Raw genomic sequence first — 15,408 nt, 5'->3', positions numbered from 1 at the left:
TCTCAAGAATTTATTGTCACTAATTGAGAAAGCATTCTTGGTCATGGGCCCCAAATTTCTGCGCCATACAATGCTGCAGATTGAACCTTGAACTTAAATATCTCTAACGCTGGTTAGACAGCTTTACAGGTACTTGCACCATGCTTTTTTAGGATCGGTACAAAATTTTGTGTACATATTAGCTTACTCTTCTCTATTTGGGGCTTCCATGTGAATTTAGAATCAATGCAAACCCCCAGATAAGAGAAGCTTTGGACCGATTCTAGTTTCTGGCTATTTAGTATTGGGCAACCTTTTTGCAATTTGTAGGGTTTAAGAGCCATACATTTGGTTTTCTTTGTGTTTATTTCCAATCCCTTTTGGTTACAGTAGCCATATAACGAATGGAGGAGTGCCTGTAAGCCTCTATTAGTTTGAGAGATTAGGATGGTGTCATCCGCGAATAGTAGCGCAGATACCCTCTCCCCGTTTAATTTGGGGGAATCATTATTGCAGCCAGCCAAATGGGTAGGAATATGGTTCACAAAAAGTGAAAAGTGAAAATAAGGTAGGTAGGGATAGTTCCCCATTTGGGCCCCATCTCACTTTCGCAAAGTTTTTTTACATGTAACTCAATTATCTGATGCAACAAACAACTAGGTAGCTCCATCTTATGAAGGGACTTCCAAAGAAGATCTTGTGGCACAAGGTCGAATGCCGCTCTAAGATCTACAAAGGCGAAGTAGAGATGACCTTTTTTAATGTGGACGTACTTCCAGTAAAGGCAGCAAAGTCTAAAGACTTGATCTACAGTGCTCACTTTGTTCCTAAAGCCTGCTCGTTTTTAATGCCAACAGAAGACGCTCTTTAGACTGCCGGCAGGTCTTGCCATACCATGGCTTGCTATGGGACAGATTATTTAATTTTTGATAGTTTTTTTTAGGCATTTTGGTAACCAAAGGTTGTAGAGACTTAAAGAACTCATTGTGTAATTTGATAAAGTTATTAGGGTAATCGGCCTCCACAGGAGATTTTACAAAAGCGGAGAAAATCTTGTCAAATAATAAGTAAATTTCTGCAAGATTTTCGCCCCGCTCAAGTTAGTGGGACCATTTTAAGGCACGCCTGTTGTTACTAACCAAAATTTCATCACAAGAACAACTTTGGTAGTCTGTTGAGTTGACGCTGCAAACCTTATTGATTATACAAAAATCAAATAATAAATCCAATGGGCGATGATCACTCTCTAATCTATCTTTGACCTCTAGATCGATCATGTGCTGCCAAATATCCAAGGACACCATTATAAAATCTAAAATTAGTCTTTGAGTTATTTCTTACAAAAGTAGGTCTTTTAGATACATCCGACAGAAGACGTCCGTTACAAGCCCTCAGGCCGTGTTCCGCAGACAACTTCGTTATTTGGACAACCACAACTGGACAATGGACAGGGACAATATTATCCAACACGGGGGATATTATTTGCTCGATCTTCCTCGTCAAAGACGTCACCCAAACCTAGGATTGGTTCATAGCTGCAGTTCAAATCCCCTGCTAATATTACACTTTCTTTGTCAACCATTCTATTTAAAAAAGTCTCCAATTCAGCCAAAGTCAATGATTCTTTAGATAGCGGGGCAGGTCTATTGTAAACATTAATTATGTATAACACCTTCCCTTCACACGTGGTCATTTGTAATGCCAATATATCCATCGAACTTGTATCCAGAACTTCTACCTGTATCTTAAGGGTTACATTTACCCATGTGACAAGACCACCAGAGAGCCTACCTCTTGCTGAAAGGATTGCGCTAATTCCAAAGGACTTGTAGCCTACTCTATGCAGCGTACTAAGCGCCCATGTCTCCTGGAGAAGGCAAAATGCACTCGAATCGATGTAGTTTGCTCAATCAGGGTCACTCAAGTTATGTTAGTCCTGCAATGTTCCATGATATTAGTTTAAGATTTTGTTCATGACTATTGCTAAAAGACTTTTGCTCCTGGATTGGTGTAGCATCGTTTACACTTAAGCTTCCTGTGCATGGAATGCCTAAAGGGTCCTTATCATTAGGGGTATTGGTACACTCACCCATTCTAGTGTCACAATTGACGGATACACAATAGTGCGCTAGGTCCTTTGGTGTTGTGTGTCCCCCAAATACATTCTTCCCCCAATTTCCCTTCACCATTGGAATTACTCGAAGCTCCTTTTTCCCCATCTGAGACAAGGACAATGGGTTTAATATCGGCATACTCATCTACCTCAACCATTTTTTCCCCAGAATCATATGTGAACTTGGGGCTTGGTGTACATTTCTCACCTTTACTGCTATCTTTGCTGCTCATAGTCGGCCTCAGTCAGGACACTGCTTCTAAACAACTGAATCTATTGGATGTTGGTACCCCTCCCCATCCGCTAAGCTAGCCTAGGCCCCTATCATTAATCCCACCACAGGCATGGTGTTTGGCCCTAGACCAGCTACCACCATTATCATAACCCTTGGTTGGTGGGTAAAAGAACGCGAGTGGTCAAGTTTCGATGGCTGTCGTATCATCTTGGGGGCTCCATGAGCAGATGAAATGCGAAGTTCAAGGGTCTTCAAAATGTATAACTACACAGTCCCCAGAGGATATTTTCCTAGTATGTCCTATCCACGAAACTCTCGGTACCATCAAGATTTTACTCTTTATGTGTGGGGGCAAGGGCCTGTTAACATTGAGCCAATGGCATACTTTGTTTTTAAGTGCCCATAAGGTTTCCTCACTGTGTGTACCTAACTCTGGTACCCCTGTCAAAACAACTATATATGGACTGGCTTCTGGTGGTAAGTTAATAGGGCCACCCTTCAGTGGTCTACCCATTCGATGCTCATTTAGACTATGCTGGATGGGCTTAGTACCAGTAGTGCCTATTTTAGGGGGATCTTTAGCTACCAAATAATTACCTGCAGTATTCGTCTTAGCTACATTTGTAGGATTCAAATCTGGACTTCTGGATAAGTTTGAGTATTGGGGTTAATATATAACTGGAGCTGGGATTGGAACTGTTGCTGCACTAATCATAGTTGTTTTAGATGGTATTTTGTCTATACTAAGACTTGACAATGTTATTATGCTCTTTTCTACCTCAAGGAGCTGAGTTTCTATGTGTGACAATCTAATTTCCAAGAGTTAAAAGTTTTTTGAGCATTTTTCCTAAATTGGTCAACAAAAGTGCAGCCCCCTCGTCTGGTGTATCTGTGTTGACAATCACTACGTCATCTCCAACTTGGGAGTCTTGGGTCCCATTTGATAGATCTATATGTGAGTCTGTTTGTAAGGCATCCTGCCCAGGCTGGCCTACCTGCAATGCCGGCCCCTGTTCATCCCCATTTTTACTTATGGGGTCACCATTAATCTTTGTTTTAGCTACCTTAGCTTAATTGCCAACAGATGCAGGCGGTGGATCGTTTACGCTTAGATATAGCGCCCTCCGGCCTTTCATGTAATTGCCTAGTACTAGTTTTTTCATGTGCCACAACTTCTGTATTTTCAGTTGTGGTATCGACTAGTGATTCAGCTCCCATTGAGACTGAAGAACAATTTGGTAGTTGTATGGGAGCCTGTGGTGGTGTGCTCGGCATGCTATATACAACTGCTTGTGTCTCTATAACGTTGGGTCTGCCAGTATGCTCTGGTGTTCGGGCAGATGCGATATGGCCCATAGATGATCTTTTAGCCATCGCAAGATCATGGGACACTCTAAGTCCCATCAGACTTATACCCTGATCTATGATTGAGTTGGCCCTGATTATAAAATTATCAAGTGTACCTGTCAGCTGGTTCCCCCCCAGTGCAGCCTTGCACCTGCTTTCGCGGGTTGCCATCCCTTATTTGTATACAGCTAATCGAAAGTCAATAGTTTTAACAAAGACAAATGTTTAAACAATGTACATACAATTTGCAGGCCCACGAGGATGAGTAATAAAGAGGGATGGCCCGGTCCGGTCCGGTCTAGTACGGCACTGAACGGGCTTAAACGGGCCCGCCCTTGGCCCGGGCTTCGCGGGAAAGTGATGTCGATTTTAACCTTCCTGGCGGTGGGCATGGACACCAGGGGAAGAGGCACCAGCTGTGAGGAAGTGTAGCCTGCTGGTCCTCGCAGTCCCCCGGTGATAAGTACAGCAGGCAGCAGTTACCCAAACGGCACCCGTGGAGCGGGGACCGAAAATCCCAGGCAGAGTTCAGGGCACAAGTCCTCCCAGGAGTCGCAAATCCCCTCCAGTCAGGTTCGGGACAAACGGCCAAAGTAGAACGCTGTGAAGGGCAACCACCATAGGCATGGAAGAACCCTGCATTACATTGGCATTCAGCACCAAACACAAGTCAGGTGTATATTCTTCGAGCTGACTTCATCAATTTTCCATTATGCCTTGAGGCCGCAGGCAAAAATTAGCTACTTTCGGCATTTTTTCGAATTTAAACTAAATGTATTTTCTATCACTGTTACAGACACCTTCGTAATTAAATGGCCACCTGTAATGACTTATTATTATCATGGACTCTTTAAAGGCACAGATAACAAAACTGGATATCTATCAATAAACACTCTGGATTACAGTGGCAAAATATGGACAGCATGTACTCCATCATCTTTGTACAAATGACAATTACAGGGTGTAAAGTAACTCTTAAAAAAAAAAATTCAAAGGACTGATTATTAAATCACTGCATCAAAAGTTCCAGATCTGTGTATCACGCTCTCTTTCTCTGTAAACTCGGTAGATGTAGGTGGTTCACTTTTAGGTATGGAATCAACTTTTCTGTGTAGAACGGTGTGCAGCCAACTTCGCAGTTAAAAGAATTTAATGTGAAGTTGGGTTTGATGCTTTGTGAATTGTTGATGGACATACAAACACAGTCAATTCAGCACAGGTTTAGGCAATAAAAACAGATCAAAGGCATCTCGAAACTAAATGAAAACATATGTTTGGAGTGTACATATAACTGCAAACTGTTGAGAAAATCCTAAACATCAATATATTTTTTTCCCAGCAAATTCTAAGCTGCACCAATAGTACATGTACAAGAACATTGTATTTAGTGCGTAAAACATACAGAGAGATACACAAAAATTCTAAAGAGACACAAGTACAATAAAAATGTGTTCCAATCTTACCTGTTTGAAATGTTAATACCATGTTCTCTCATTGCAAACAGTAAAGCAGCCATTTGATATAAAGCTTCAGTTACATCCCCAACAGTGAGGGTGGAGCTGGGTCTAGTCAGATACGATATCAACATCCGTATGTCACCAACACCATCAGAAAGGAGAACAATAACAGCGATTACAGCCCACATGTTCATTGTCTGTGAAAAGAATGTGAAAGCAGAATTTGGTCAATTAAATGGTGTAGCAAAACAGAAATGAATTATCATTTATTCTCACACTTGTTTCCATATTTGTGGGAACTGTTATCTGAACTGTGCTCAGATAGCTAAGATGCTTGAAATTAAATCAATATCGATATCGCTGAACGTGTATGGAAACGTTACCCCCAACGAAACTTAACGCAGCCATCTCAGCACTCTATCAAATCAGCAACACTGAGATGGATCATAGTGACACCTGTTATCTGCAGTATTACGAAACTGCATCCAAGGTGGCCCTCTCTACATAGAGAACAAGCATTGGCATAGCCAATAGGTCTCGCTTTTGGGTCCTTATAAGTATTTAGTTATGCAGCACAATATCCTTAGTGCAACAACATCAACTGTTGCATGGCTAAACACTTATAAGGTCCAAAAGCGAGACCTATTGGCTATGCCTATGCTTGTTCCATTTGCTTTTTGGGTGTGTCGTTCCACCTTAGCTTGAATGCATGATGGATTGGGGTGTAACCCAGTAAGATGGGAGTGTGGTCTGACTAAAGCATCTGTAAAATGGATCCTGCAGAAAAAAAAGGATTTGTTCATTTTCTTTAGCAGCCATTTTACGGTGTTTTTTCCGTGCTTGCTTCTAAGTCCTGCAGAGCAAAACAAGAATTGGAAAAGCCCATGTGTTTGATGTTTGTATAGCGTGCACATGCCTGGTGTGTATGCCTGATGCACACAACATACAACATGTCAAACTTATTGGCTTTGCCTCTGTTTATTTTCAACTCTTTACTGTAGCTCGCTAGATGGTGTGATTGTGATCACTAATTTCTGATTTGTGTTTCATAAACATAAGCTACCTGGGTGACTTCAATCTCCACTGGAACGATCAGAAAGACGCAGTGGTGAATAGTCTCAAATCCTTCCTTAATGCGTTTGACCTCGCCCAAATCTGCAACAGCCCGACACACGACAAAGGCTCGATCCTCGACCTTATCATCGCCAAAGAGGACACTACCCACCTGGGGGAGATCCAACCCTGTGACTGGTCAGACCACCACATAATCACTTTCTTCATCAATGAAAAAGTTAAACTTAACCCGGCTCATCCCACCAAATCCAAGATTTGGAAAAGGGACATGAAGAATCTTAACCCTAACTCCTTGCCTCCCCACACCTGCAGTCTCCTCCTTCCCCCTGCGGGCACCTCCGATGTTCAATCACTGACCGACCTCTACCTCGATTCTATGAACTCAATAATCAACGAAGCCGCCCCCCTGTAACTGAAGAGAGTCTCCACCAAGATCTCGAACCCCTGGTATGATGGTAGACTCAATGAAGACAGGCGTGCTATGAGAATGGCTGAGCGCACCTGGAGATCTGACCCCTCAGCACTGCACCTTAAAATGCTTAAGAATAAGAGAAATGCCTACTTTAGGAAAATCAATGCGCTCGAAATCTGACTTCTTTACCCACCAGCTGGACCAAGCAAAAAAACGACCGAGAAAATTGTTCGAACTAGTCAAAACTCAAACCAAGATGCATCCCTTACAAGCAAACACCACAGGAAGCGATATTCCACACTGTGAAGACCTCTCTGCTTTCTTTAAACTAAAGACCGATAACTTAAGAAGTGATCTCCTCATTGATGCAAGCCGATACTCCAGCCACATCAGCATGACCCCCATTCAACCTAAAAACAATGCATCATGGTCATCCTTTGACATCTACTCTGAAGAAACAATTTACAAACTGCTCGGCACCTTGTAGCCCTCTAATCACTTCATAGACCCCCTACCTGCCAATGCTGTAAAAGACTTCGCCCCCCTGCTCCTCCCACTCTGGACAAAAATCATTAACAGCTCCCTTCAGCAAGGACTCATCCCAGACTCCATCAAAGTGGGGCAAGTCACACCTATCCTCAAGAAACCTATAGCTGACCCGGCTGACCTACACAACTACCGCCCTATCACTAATATCCCCACATTGGCCAAACTGCTGGAAAAATGCGTACAACTCCAACTGACAAAGCACATTGATCAGTTTGACCTCCTCAACCCTCATCAATCAGGCTTCCGAGCGAAACACAGTATGGAAAAAGCTTTGACGCACATAATTGGTGACGCCCTCCAAGTCCTTGATCGCAATGACTCCTGCCTCCTCATCCTTCTTGATCTCTCCTCAGCCTTTGATACTGTCAAACATGAGAACCTATTGGAGCTGTTATATACCAGAATGGGTGTATCCGGGACTGTTCTCAAATGGTTCACTTCCTTCCTACATAACCGGTCTCAGAAGTTCAAGATCAACAACGTACTTTCCTCAGCTGTACCTGCAACTTCAGGCGTCCCACAAGGATCTTCCCTAACCCCCACATTGTTCAACCTCGTCATAGAACCACTTACCACCGTGCTGCAAGCATCTAATGTACAATTCCATATGTACGCCGATGACACTCAACTGTACCTCAAACTACAATCCCCGGAAGACATCAAAATTCTGAATTCCACACTCAGTAACACCCAATCATGGTTGGCCGATAATCACCTCAAACTAAATGCTCTGAAAACTGAGTTCCTTCTGATCTCACCGCCTGAGAAAATCGCCATCACCCAAACCTGGCTCAATCACCTAACTGCCCTCAATGTCCAACCCACTATTGTGGAATCCGCGAAATCCTTAGGCATCACACTTGACGCCAATCTCAATATGCAGCAGCACATTAGCAAAGCAACTAAAGGAGCTAATTTCCAAATCAACACTCTGAGGAAACTAAAACCCTTCCTCCCAGCTAAGGACTTCCAAACTGCTGTACAAGCCCTAGTCATCCCTCGCATAGACTACGGAATTGTGGCCCTCAGCGGACTCCCCCTCTCAACAACCGCCCCAATAAGAGCCTCCTTGAACGCTGCCGCGAGACTCATCACTGGTTCTAGAAAACATTCGCATATATCCCCTGACTTGAGATCCCTGAACTGGCTGCCTGTTGAAGCCAGAATACAGCAGAAAATTGCCTGTATGACACACTCGGTCATACACCACAAGTCTCCCAACTACCTCACTCAGAAGCTGACTATATCTGGAGGCTCGAGATCCAATAGAAGCACTAAAAATCTCCTCCTGAAACCTCGAAGATTCCGGAAGGAAAAAACATACAAACGCTCCTTCTCAGGAATGGCACCCAGGATCTGGAATGCACTGCCTCCTGAAACAAGACTTATCTCCTCCACTGCATTTTTTAAGAAGGAGGTCAAAGCCATCCTTATGGCCAAGTTCACATGAACTCTATTGTTGCTGGATCTAAGACTTTGCACCGTTTGTGTATTATTGGTTACCTGATCGTTTATTGGTATTATATTGCTACTTGGTTACTTGTTGCTATCCTATTTTGCTACTCATTCACTATCGACTACTATATTGTACCCAATAGTTGGTTTAATCACCCTCCTGTTGCCTCTACCCCTTGTTTCTGTAAAGCTCTCTGATATCTGCAAAGATCTTGTTCGCGCTATATAAAACTTTGAATGAATGAATAAATAAATAAATAAGCTAGCATTACTGTTTTACCTCAAGTTTGCTGACTTGTGCGTTATGTGATCTTCGGTAGTTCGCTGTAACATGGCATTGTTTAGTTCCCAATACTCGACTGGACTAACTGCTTCACCTACAACATGGGTACTCGCAAACTTTCTCGGGCCGAATTTACAGTGTGGTTTGTGGCCGAGGGCCGCACCGGTGGAGGCGGGGTCAGTGGGGGTGGGGGGGGAAGGGCTAGAAAGAAAAAAACTGTGACCATGAAGTTGAACACAGGCCCCTGCAGCAGACGCGTTCATCCACTGAGCCAACAGACCAGCATACACACACATCTCTCTTTCTATCTCTCTCTCTCTCTCTCTCTCTCTCTCTATCCCTCCCTCTGTCTCCCTCCCTCCCTCTGTCTGTCTGTTGCCCTCCCTCCCTCCCTCTCTCCCTCTGTCTATCTATCTCCCTCTGTCTGTCTGTCTGCCTCCCTCCCTCCCTCTGGCTGTCTCCCTCCCTCCCTCTGGCTGTCTCCCTCTGTCACCCTCCCTCTGTCTGTCACCCTCCCTCTGTCTGCCACCCTCCCTCTGTCTGCCACCCTCCCTCTGTCTGTCACCCTCCCTCTGTCTGTCACCCTCCCTCTGTCTGTCACCCTCCCTCTGTCTGTTACCCTCCCTCTGTCTGTCACCCTCCCTCTGGCAGTCTCCCACTCTCCCTCTGTCTGTCTCCCACTCTCCCTCTGTCTGTCTCCCACTCTCTGTCTGTCTGTCTGTCTCCATCCCTCCCTCTGTCTGTCTGTCTCCATCCCTCCCTCCCTCTGCCTGTCTGTCTCCATCCCTCCCTCCCTCTGCCTGTCTGTCTCCATCCCTCCCTCCCTCTGCCTGTCTGTCTCCATCCCTCCCTCCCTCCCTCTGCCTGTCTGCATCCCTCCCTCTGTCTGTCTGCCTCCATCCCTCCCTCTGTCTGTCTGCCTCCATCCCTCCCTCTCTCTGTCTGTCGCCCTCTGTCTGTCACCCTCTGTCTGTCTGTCGCCCTCTGTCTGTCTGTCTCCTTCCCTCTGTCTGCCTGTCTCCCTCTGCCTGTCTCCCTCTGCCTGTCTCCCTCTGCCTGTCTCCCTTTGTCTGTCTTCATCCCTCCCTCTGTCTGTCTCCCTCTCTCCCTCTGTCTCTCTCTTTGTCGCTCTCTCTCTCTCTCTCTGTCTCTAAAGCTGTCTGCCTCTACCTCTATCTGTCGCTGTCCCTGTCTCTGACCCTATCTAGCTCTGTCTGCCCCTGTCTCTATCTGTCTCTGCCTCTGTCTCCATCTCGATTTGTCTCACCTCACCCGGTTCTCACTCACTGCTGCCCTCCCACCTCACCCAGCTCTCACTCACTGCTGCCCTCCCACCTCACCCGGCTCTCACTCCCTGCTCTGCCCTTCCACCTCGCGGGGCTCTAACTCCCTGCTCTGCCCTCCCACCTCACCCTGCTTTCACTCCCTTCTCTTCCCTCCCACCTCACCCTGCTCTCACTCCCTTCTCTGCCCTCCCACCTCACCCTGCTCTCACTCCCTGCTCTGCCCTCCCAACTCACACTGCTCTCACTCCCTGCTCTGCCCTCCCACCTCACCCTGCTCTCACTCCCTGCTCTGCCCTCTCAACTCACCCAGACTTTCACTCCCTGCTCTGCCCTCCCACCTCACCGGGCTCTCACTCCCTGCTCTACCCTCCCACCTCACCCGGCTCTCACTCCCTGCTCTGCCCTCCCACCTCACCGGGCTCTCACGCCCTGCTCTGCCCTCCCACCTCACCGGGCTCTCACTCCCTGCTCTGCCCTCCCACCTCACCTGGCTTTCACTCCCTGCTGCTCTCCCACCTCACCGGACTCTCACTCCGTGCTCTGCACTCCCCCCTCACCCGGCTCTCACTCCCTGCTCTGCCCTCCCACCTCAACGGGCTCTCACTCCCTGCTCTGCCCTCCCACCTCCCTCACCGGGGTTCTCACTCCCTGCTCTGCCCTCCCACCTACCTCACTCAGGCTCTCATTCCCTGCTCAGAACTCCCAACTCACCGGGCTCTTAGTCCCTGGTGTCCTCTTCCCCCCACCCCCATGTGGGTCAGCCTGGGCACGCACACACACAGCTGCACCCGGTACTTCATAGGTCTTTAAAAGACCATTTGTTTGTTAATGAGGCTTTGTTCACCTCTTAGTGCCCCTGTAGCTCCACTCTGGACTGTGGCTGGAATCGCCCGGCCCCCACAGAGCAGTGTCTCTGACTCCGCACTGCTGCTACCAGAAGTGTTTGCTTAAGTTTAAAAAAAGAACACAGGTGCAATGTCTCAAGGTCCGCGGGCCGCCACTTAAGGCTTGCCGGGCCGCTACTGGCCGGCGGGCCGTACTTTCGGTATCCTTGACCTACAACTTTGTTTCAATTCACAAATTGAAAGTAAATTACGTAAAATTGAGCCGCCGCAGAATGTCTCTAGTAATCAAGGCGTGCAGCAGAAATCCTCTGCCCCTCGGTTTGTTAGCGAGCGGCGAATCGAGGGGATGAGTGGCAAAGATAGATTGTTCCCCTTCAAGGGGACCTCCAACGTGGGCCTTTGTACAGTAAACGCGCCATCAGTGTGCCCTTGTAAGTGCTGAAAGATGGAAAAAAGCATTATTAATTAACTGCTTCGCTGTTCTCCTCCAAAGAGGACATACCTGCTTTATTATCTTATGTCAGATGGTAGGGCTTTCTTCATCAAAACTGTCACTTCGACTGCAAACAAATATGCTGAAGCTCCACTTCAAACCAATCGCAACAGCAGGTGCCCTGTAGCGCAACTTAACTCATGATTATTTTTCTTTTCCTGCTGAATTTCCCCCAATGTAGAATTAAAGCGCGCCTGTCTGCAACTGGGCCGGGCATCCTGGGACTTGCCTGAATATGATGACGTAGCAGCTCTCAACCACGACTGGAAGTTTAACGCTCTTCGGATTCTCGCTTGCCAAAAGGCATTTTCCTATATGCATACAGAAAACATCCATTCGGAAAAATGGATGGTGAATCTTTAAATCTTAGCCCATTTTGTTTTGTTTTTAAATGTAATTCCTGGAGAGATAAATTGGCTGAAAATATGGGACGGATTTTATTAACCTTATTGCTCTAATACCCGGTGGGCCCGGTGCGTGAAGAGCTAAACCATGCTGTTTTACAGCCATCTTGATGGTTGGGCAGTTCATATTTTTGAGGGTTTTCATGGATAAATAAAAGCGTGTTTTTAAAGGTAATTGATGGAGACACTTTCTGTCCTGTATGAACTCTGTCTCATTCTTCATTCTGTCATGTAAACAAACGCAGGGTGCGCATCTGCACGCCTACACCGCTAAAGTTCGCAACGTGCAGGAATGTGGGAAGAGCTCACTGACCTGGGTGCACAAGGCATTACAGACCAATTCATGTCTCTTCGTATTGGTGTTTGCGTGCACATACGTTTTTGGGTGTGCTTGGAAATACTGGTGCATACTAATTAAGAGATGCAAAAAAGTGCTGCTGAGAATTAATGATAAACAAGCAATGGCCGTGCGGCTGTGAAACTGACACGGTCGCGAAAGTGAAAGTGATCGCGATCAAGCGCAGCGAGGAAATTCGCTTAGTGAGCATGACGAGGAAAGCCATATGGCATCTCTGCTCGTAAGCGTGCGTAACCGCAAACTCTAGGCCACAGTAGTAGCATTTTTTGAAGCCCTTACTAAAAGTCTCGCCAGAGCCACTCATGCGCTGGCTCAGGCGAGACCTATAAACGGTTGTTACCTCATTTCATCCAAAAGGAATGGCGTTGTTTTCAAAATCTTTCAAATGTTGGAATGCCTAGATAAATAGGTTCCACAACAGTACCTTACCATACCAGAATAAGCAAACGTCAACCTGCATGGTGATTTCTTTATCAATTCCACCAATTTGTTCCCACTGACCTTCTAAACTATGTATTCCCCTGTTAGCTCATGAAACATCATTAACGCTATGTTTTGGGAATGCTTTATTTGCATCCGTTCTTGGATCAATCCTGAAGGAGAGAAATACACATGAAAAGAAGATTAAAAAGGATGTAAAAATATATAAGATGTGGTCACCCGGCTACTTCTTTCTTCCACAGACAGAAATATAAATACATAAAATTTTGGTAAAATACGAGGTACAAGCTTTTTTTGTTTATGTATTTTGGTAGAAAGCACAAACTCTACCTAAATAGGCTTCACAGAGTTGTTCAGAGGTTCTGAGCACACAGAGAAGAATAGACGTTCTAAAATACTAATCACATTGCTAGTAGTGAAAAAATAATAAAATGGAAAAAAATAAAATTTTACAGATAGTTCTGAGTGTTTAACAAAGATTATGAGCATCAAATCAGTAAAACGGTAATGTCTTTTTAATATTAACAAAGTAGTTACTGAGAAGCAGGAGGTAAGGGACATTACATTTCTCATAGTAGCACATCAAGATGAACATACATGTGAAAATGGATTAGCATCAGAAGCCTAATAGCTTGGTCAAATAACATATTGGGCTAAGATGAGCCAGACAATAAAGTAAATGACCTTGAAGGATGTTGAGATGGAAAAGTTTGCAGTCTGGTGGCAAACCTACTCCTCTATGCCCCAAGTGCGCCAGATGCATGGATATCTGGACCACTATAATGATTTTTGTGCATGGGCAAACACGGATCATGCGTCTGCGCTATGACCTAGGTCTGCCTCATGGTAAAATGGTCTTGTTGGCCAGGAAGGGTGCAACCTTGGAGTGGTAGAGGGCTACTGTCATTATCCTGAGTTAAGTGACAGGAGTGTGGTGGTGGCGGCATACTCGTTTTGTGTTTCATAGTCATCATTAGTGTGAACAGGCCTTTTAGGTTTCGCCTGAACCAGCGCATGCGCTGCTCTGGCGAGACATTTAGTGAGTGGGCTTTAAAAAGCCGACCACCCCTCAAGATGATCATTGTGCCATGTCTGCAATGTTGACACATGTAATAAGTGATTTTGTAAGGTGATCTCTTGGTTGATAATAGACACAGATTAATGTACTTTCATGACGAAATGATTTTTATTGTTGGTATACTCACTGTATTGAAATACAAAATCCCAAGTAAACAATAAAAAAAGCCGACCACAGCTTTTTGTGTGGCATAGAGCGTGCAGTTACGAGCAGAGGCGGCATCTGGCTTTCCTCTCGCTCCCCCAAGCGTGTGCGCCTCGCTCCCCCTCTCTGTCTTGCTCACGCTTCAACGCCCCTCCCCCTCCCCCACAACAGAGCGTGTCTCGCGGCTGCGTGTCTTGTTTCTTTTCTCCTTGAGCCTGTCTTACCCCAGGGCCTACTGTTATTCAGCTCCCAATCTCACCCGCTCTCCTCTTTCACACATAGCCAGCTGTGATCTTTCTTTTCTTGCCTTTTTCACGCTGCCGCTGTTTTTGATGAAGTTTTTATTGATTTTGTTCAGTAGTAATTAAAGAGATAATCCTATCTCAATTACCTTTCCTTTCAATTTCCCGAGGCTGTCGGCTCGGCGATGGCCTGCCGCTCTGTCTCTCTCACGCTCTTTATTCAAAGCACACTGTCATATGCTTACTTGTGAAACCCTCCATGTTGTGATGCCATCTTCCTGTCCACTGAATACAGCTCATGTGCGAGTCCTTGTTTCTGTAGCCATAAAGTAGTAATACTTCCGTTTTCCGCTGATGTAAATGTTACCTCTTGCAGCAAAAAATATCAGTACCCGACTTCCCCGAGTTTCTCTGAGTTTCTCGAAAGACTCCCTCAAACAGGCACCCACTGTGTCCATCACCTAGCATTCCCTGTTAAACGCAGCGTCCGATACACAGTACAGTGGCTCTATTTTAGGAGAAGAAAGCGTGTTCACAACAGCACTCTCCTCCAAGATACAAACTATTCAGTGCTTAGTTTGTAAAAAAAATAAAGAAATGCCAGGGCTAATATTTTGCTCAGAAGCCCAGCTCCCACCTTATGCCTCTTTACTCCACCACAGAAAGCCGCTGCCTCTTAATATCACTGTTAGTTTTTTTTAATCTCTGATTTCTTTATCAGTGTTTGTTCGTCCTGCTCTTCCTTCTCCTTCTCCCGTTTTATCCTTTTCTTTTTTACTTTGATTTGAAATCTTTGAGGGGAAATAAGTGCAGGACCCGGTCCCCAAAAATTAGTAAAGGTGCCCCCCCCCCCCACAAGCAATCCCCGGCTCAAATTTACACTGCGCACAACGGACTATCTAACATACATCTCACACAACCCAACTGTGCCTTCGATTGGCTTTTACAGAATTCAACATCACTCATTACCACTGACTTTCTTGCCAGAAAGTCTAAACACATCAAACACAAAGAACGTTCACTCACAACAAAAGGTGACACTTTCCCCTACCTCAGGTACATACATTCATGTTCACTTTACCGATAGCCAATTCTTAACTCACTGAAGTCAGACTCCAGTCTGCAATGGAAACCATGAGAACCATCTGGCAAATCACATCTGGGGTACAGAAAGTGCTACAAGGCCATACCAATGACAGTCTGTGCGGTGTTC

The 15,408-nt window shown here is 45.5% G+C and overlaps 1 protein-coding gene across 1 annotated transcript in view; it reads right to left on the bottom strand.

Annotated features, from left to right (window-relative positions):
• The window catches only part of FBH1 (F-box DNA helicase 1), a 618,156-nt gene that overhangs the window by 431,998 nt on the left and 170,750 nt on the right, over positions 1–15,408 (bottom strand). The window contains exon 6 of the mRNA XM_086918941.1: positions 5,138–5,328. Within this exon, the coding sequence (XP_086775067.1) occupies positions 5,138–5,328 (191 nt within the window). The remainder of the gene's footprint in view (positions 1–5,137; positions 5,329–15,408) is intronic.

Source organism: Lissotriton vulgaris, chromosome 1_1 (assembly GCF_964263255.1).
Source record: "Lissotriton vulgaris chromosome 1_1, aLisVul1.2, whole genome shotgun sequence".
Lineage (NCBI taxonomy): Eukaryota > Metazoa > Chordata > Amphibia > Caudata > Salamandridae > Lissotriton > Lissotriton vulgaris.
Note: the sequence above shows the minus strand (reverse complement) of the source record. Positions and strands in the feature narration are given on the sequence as shown.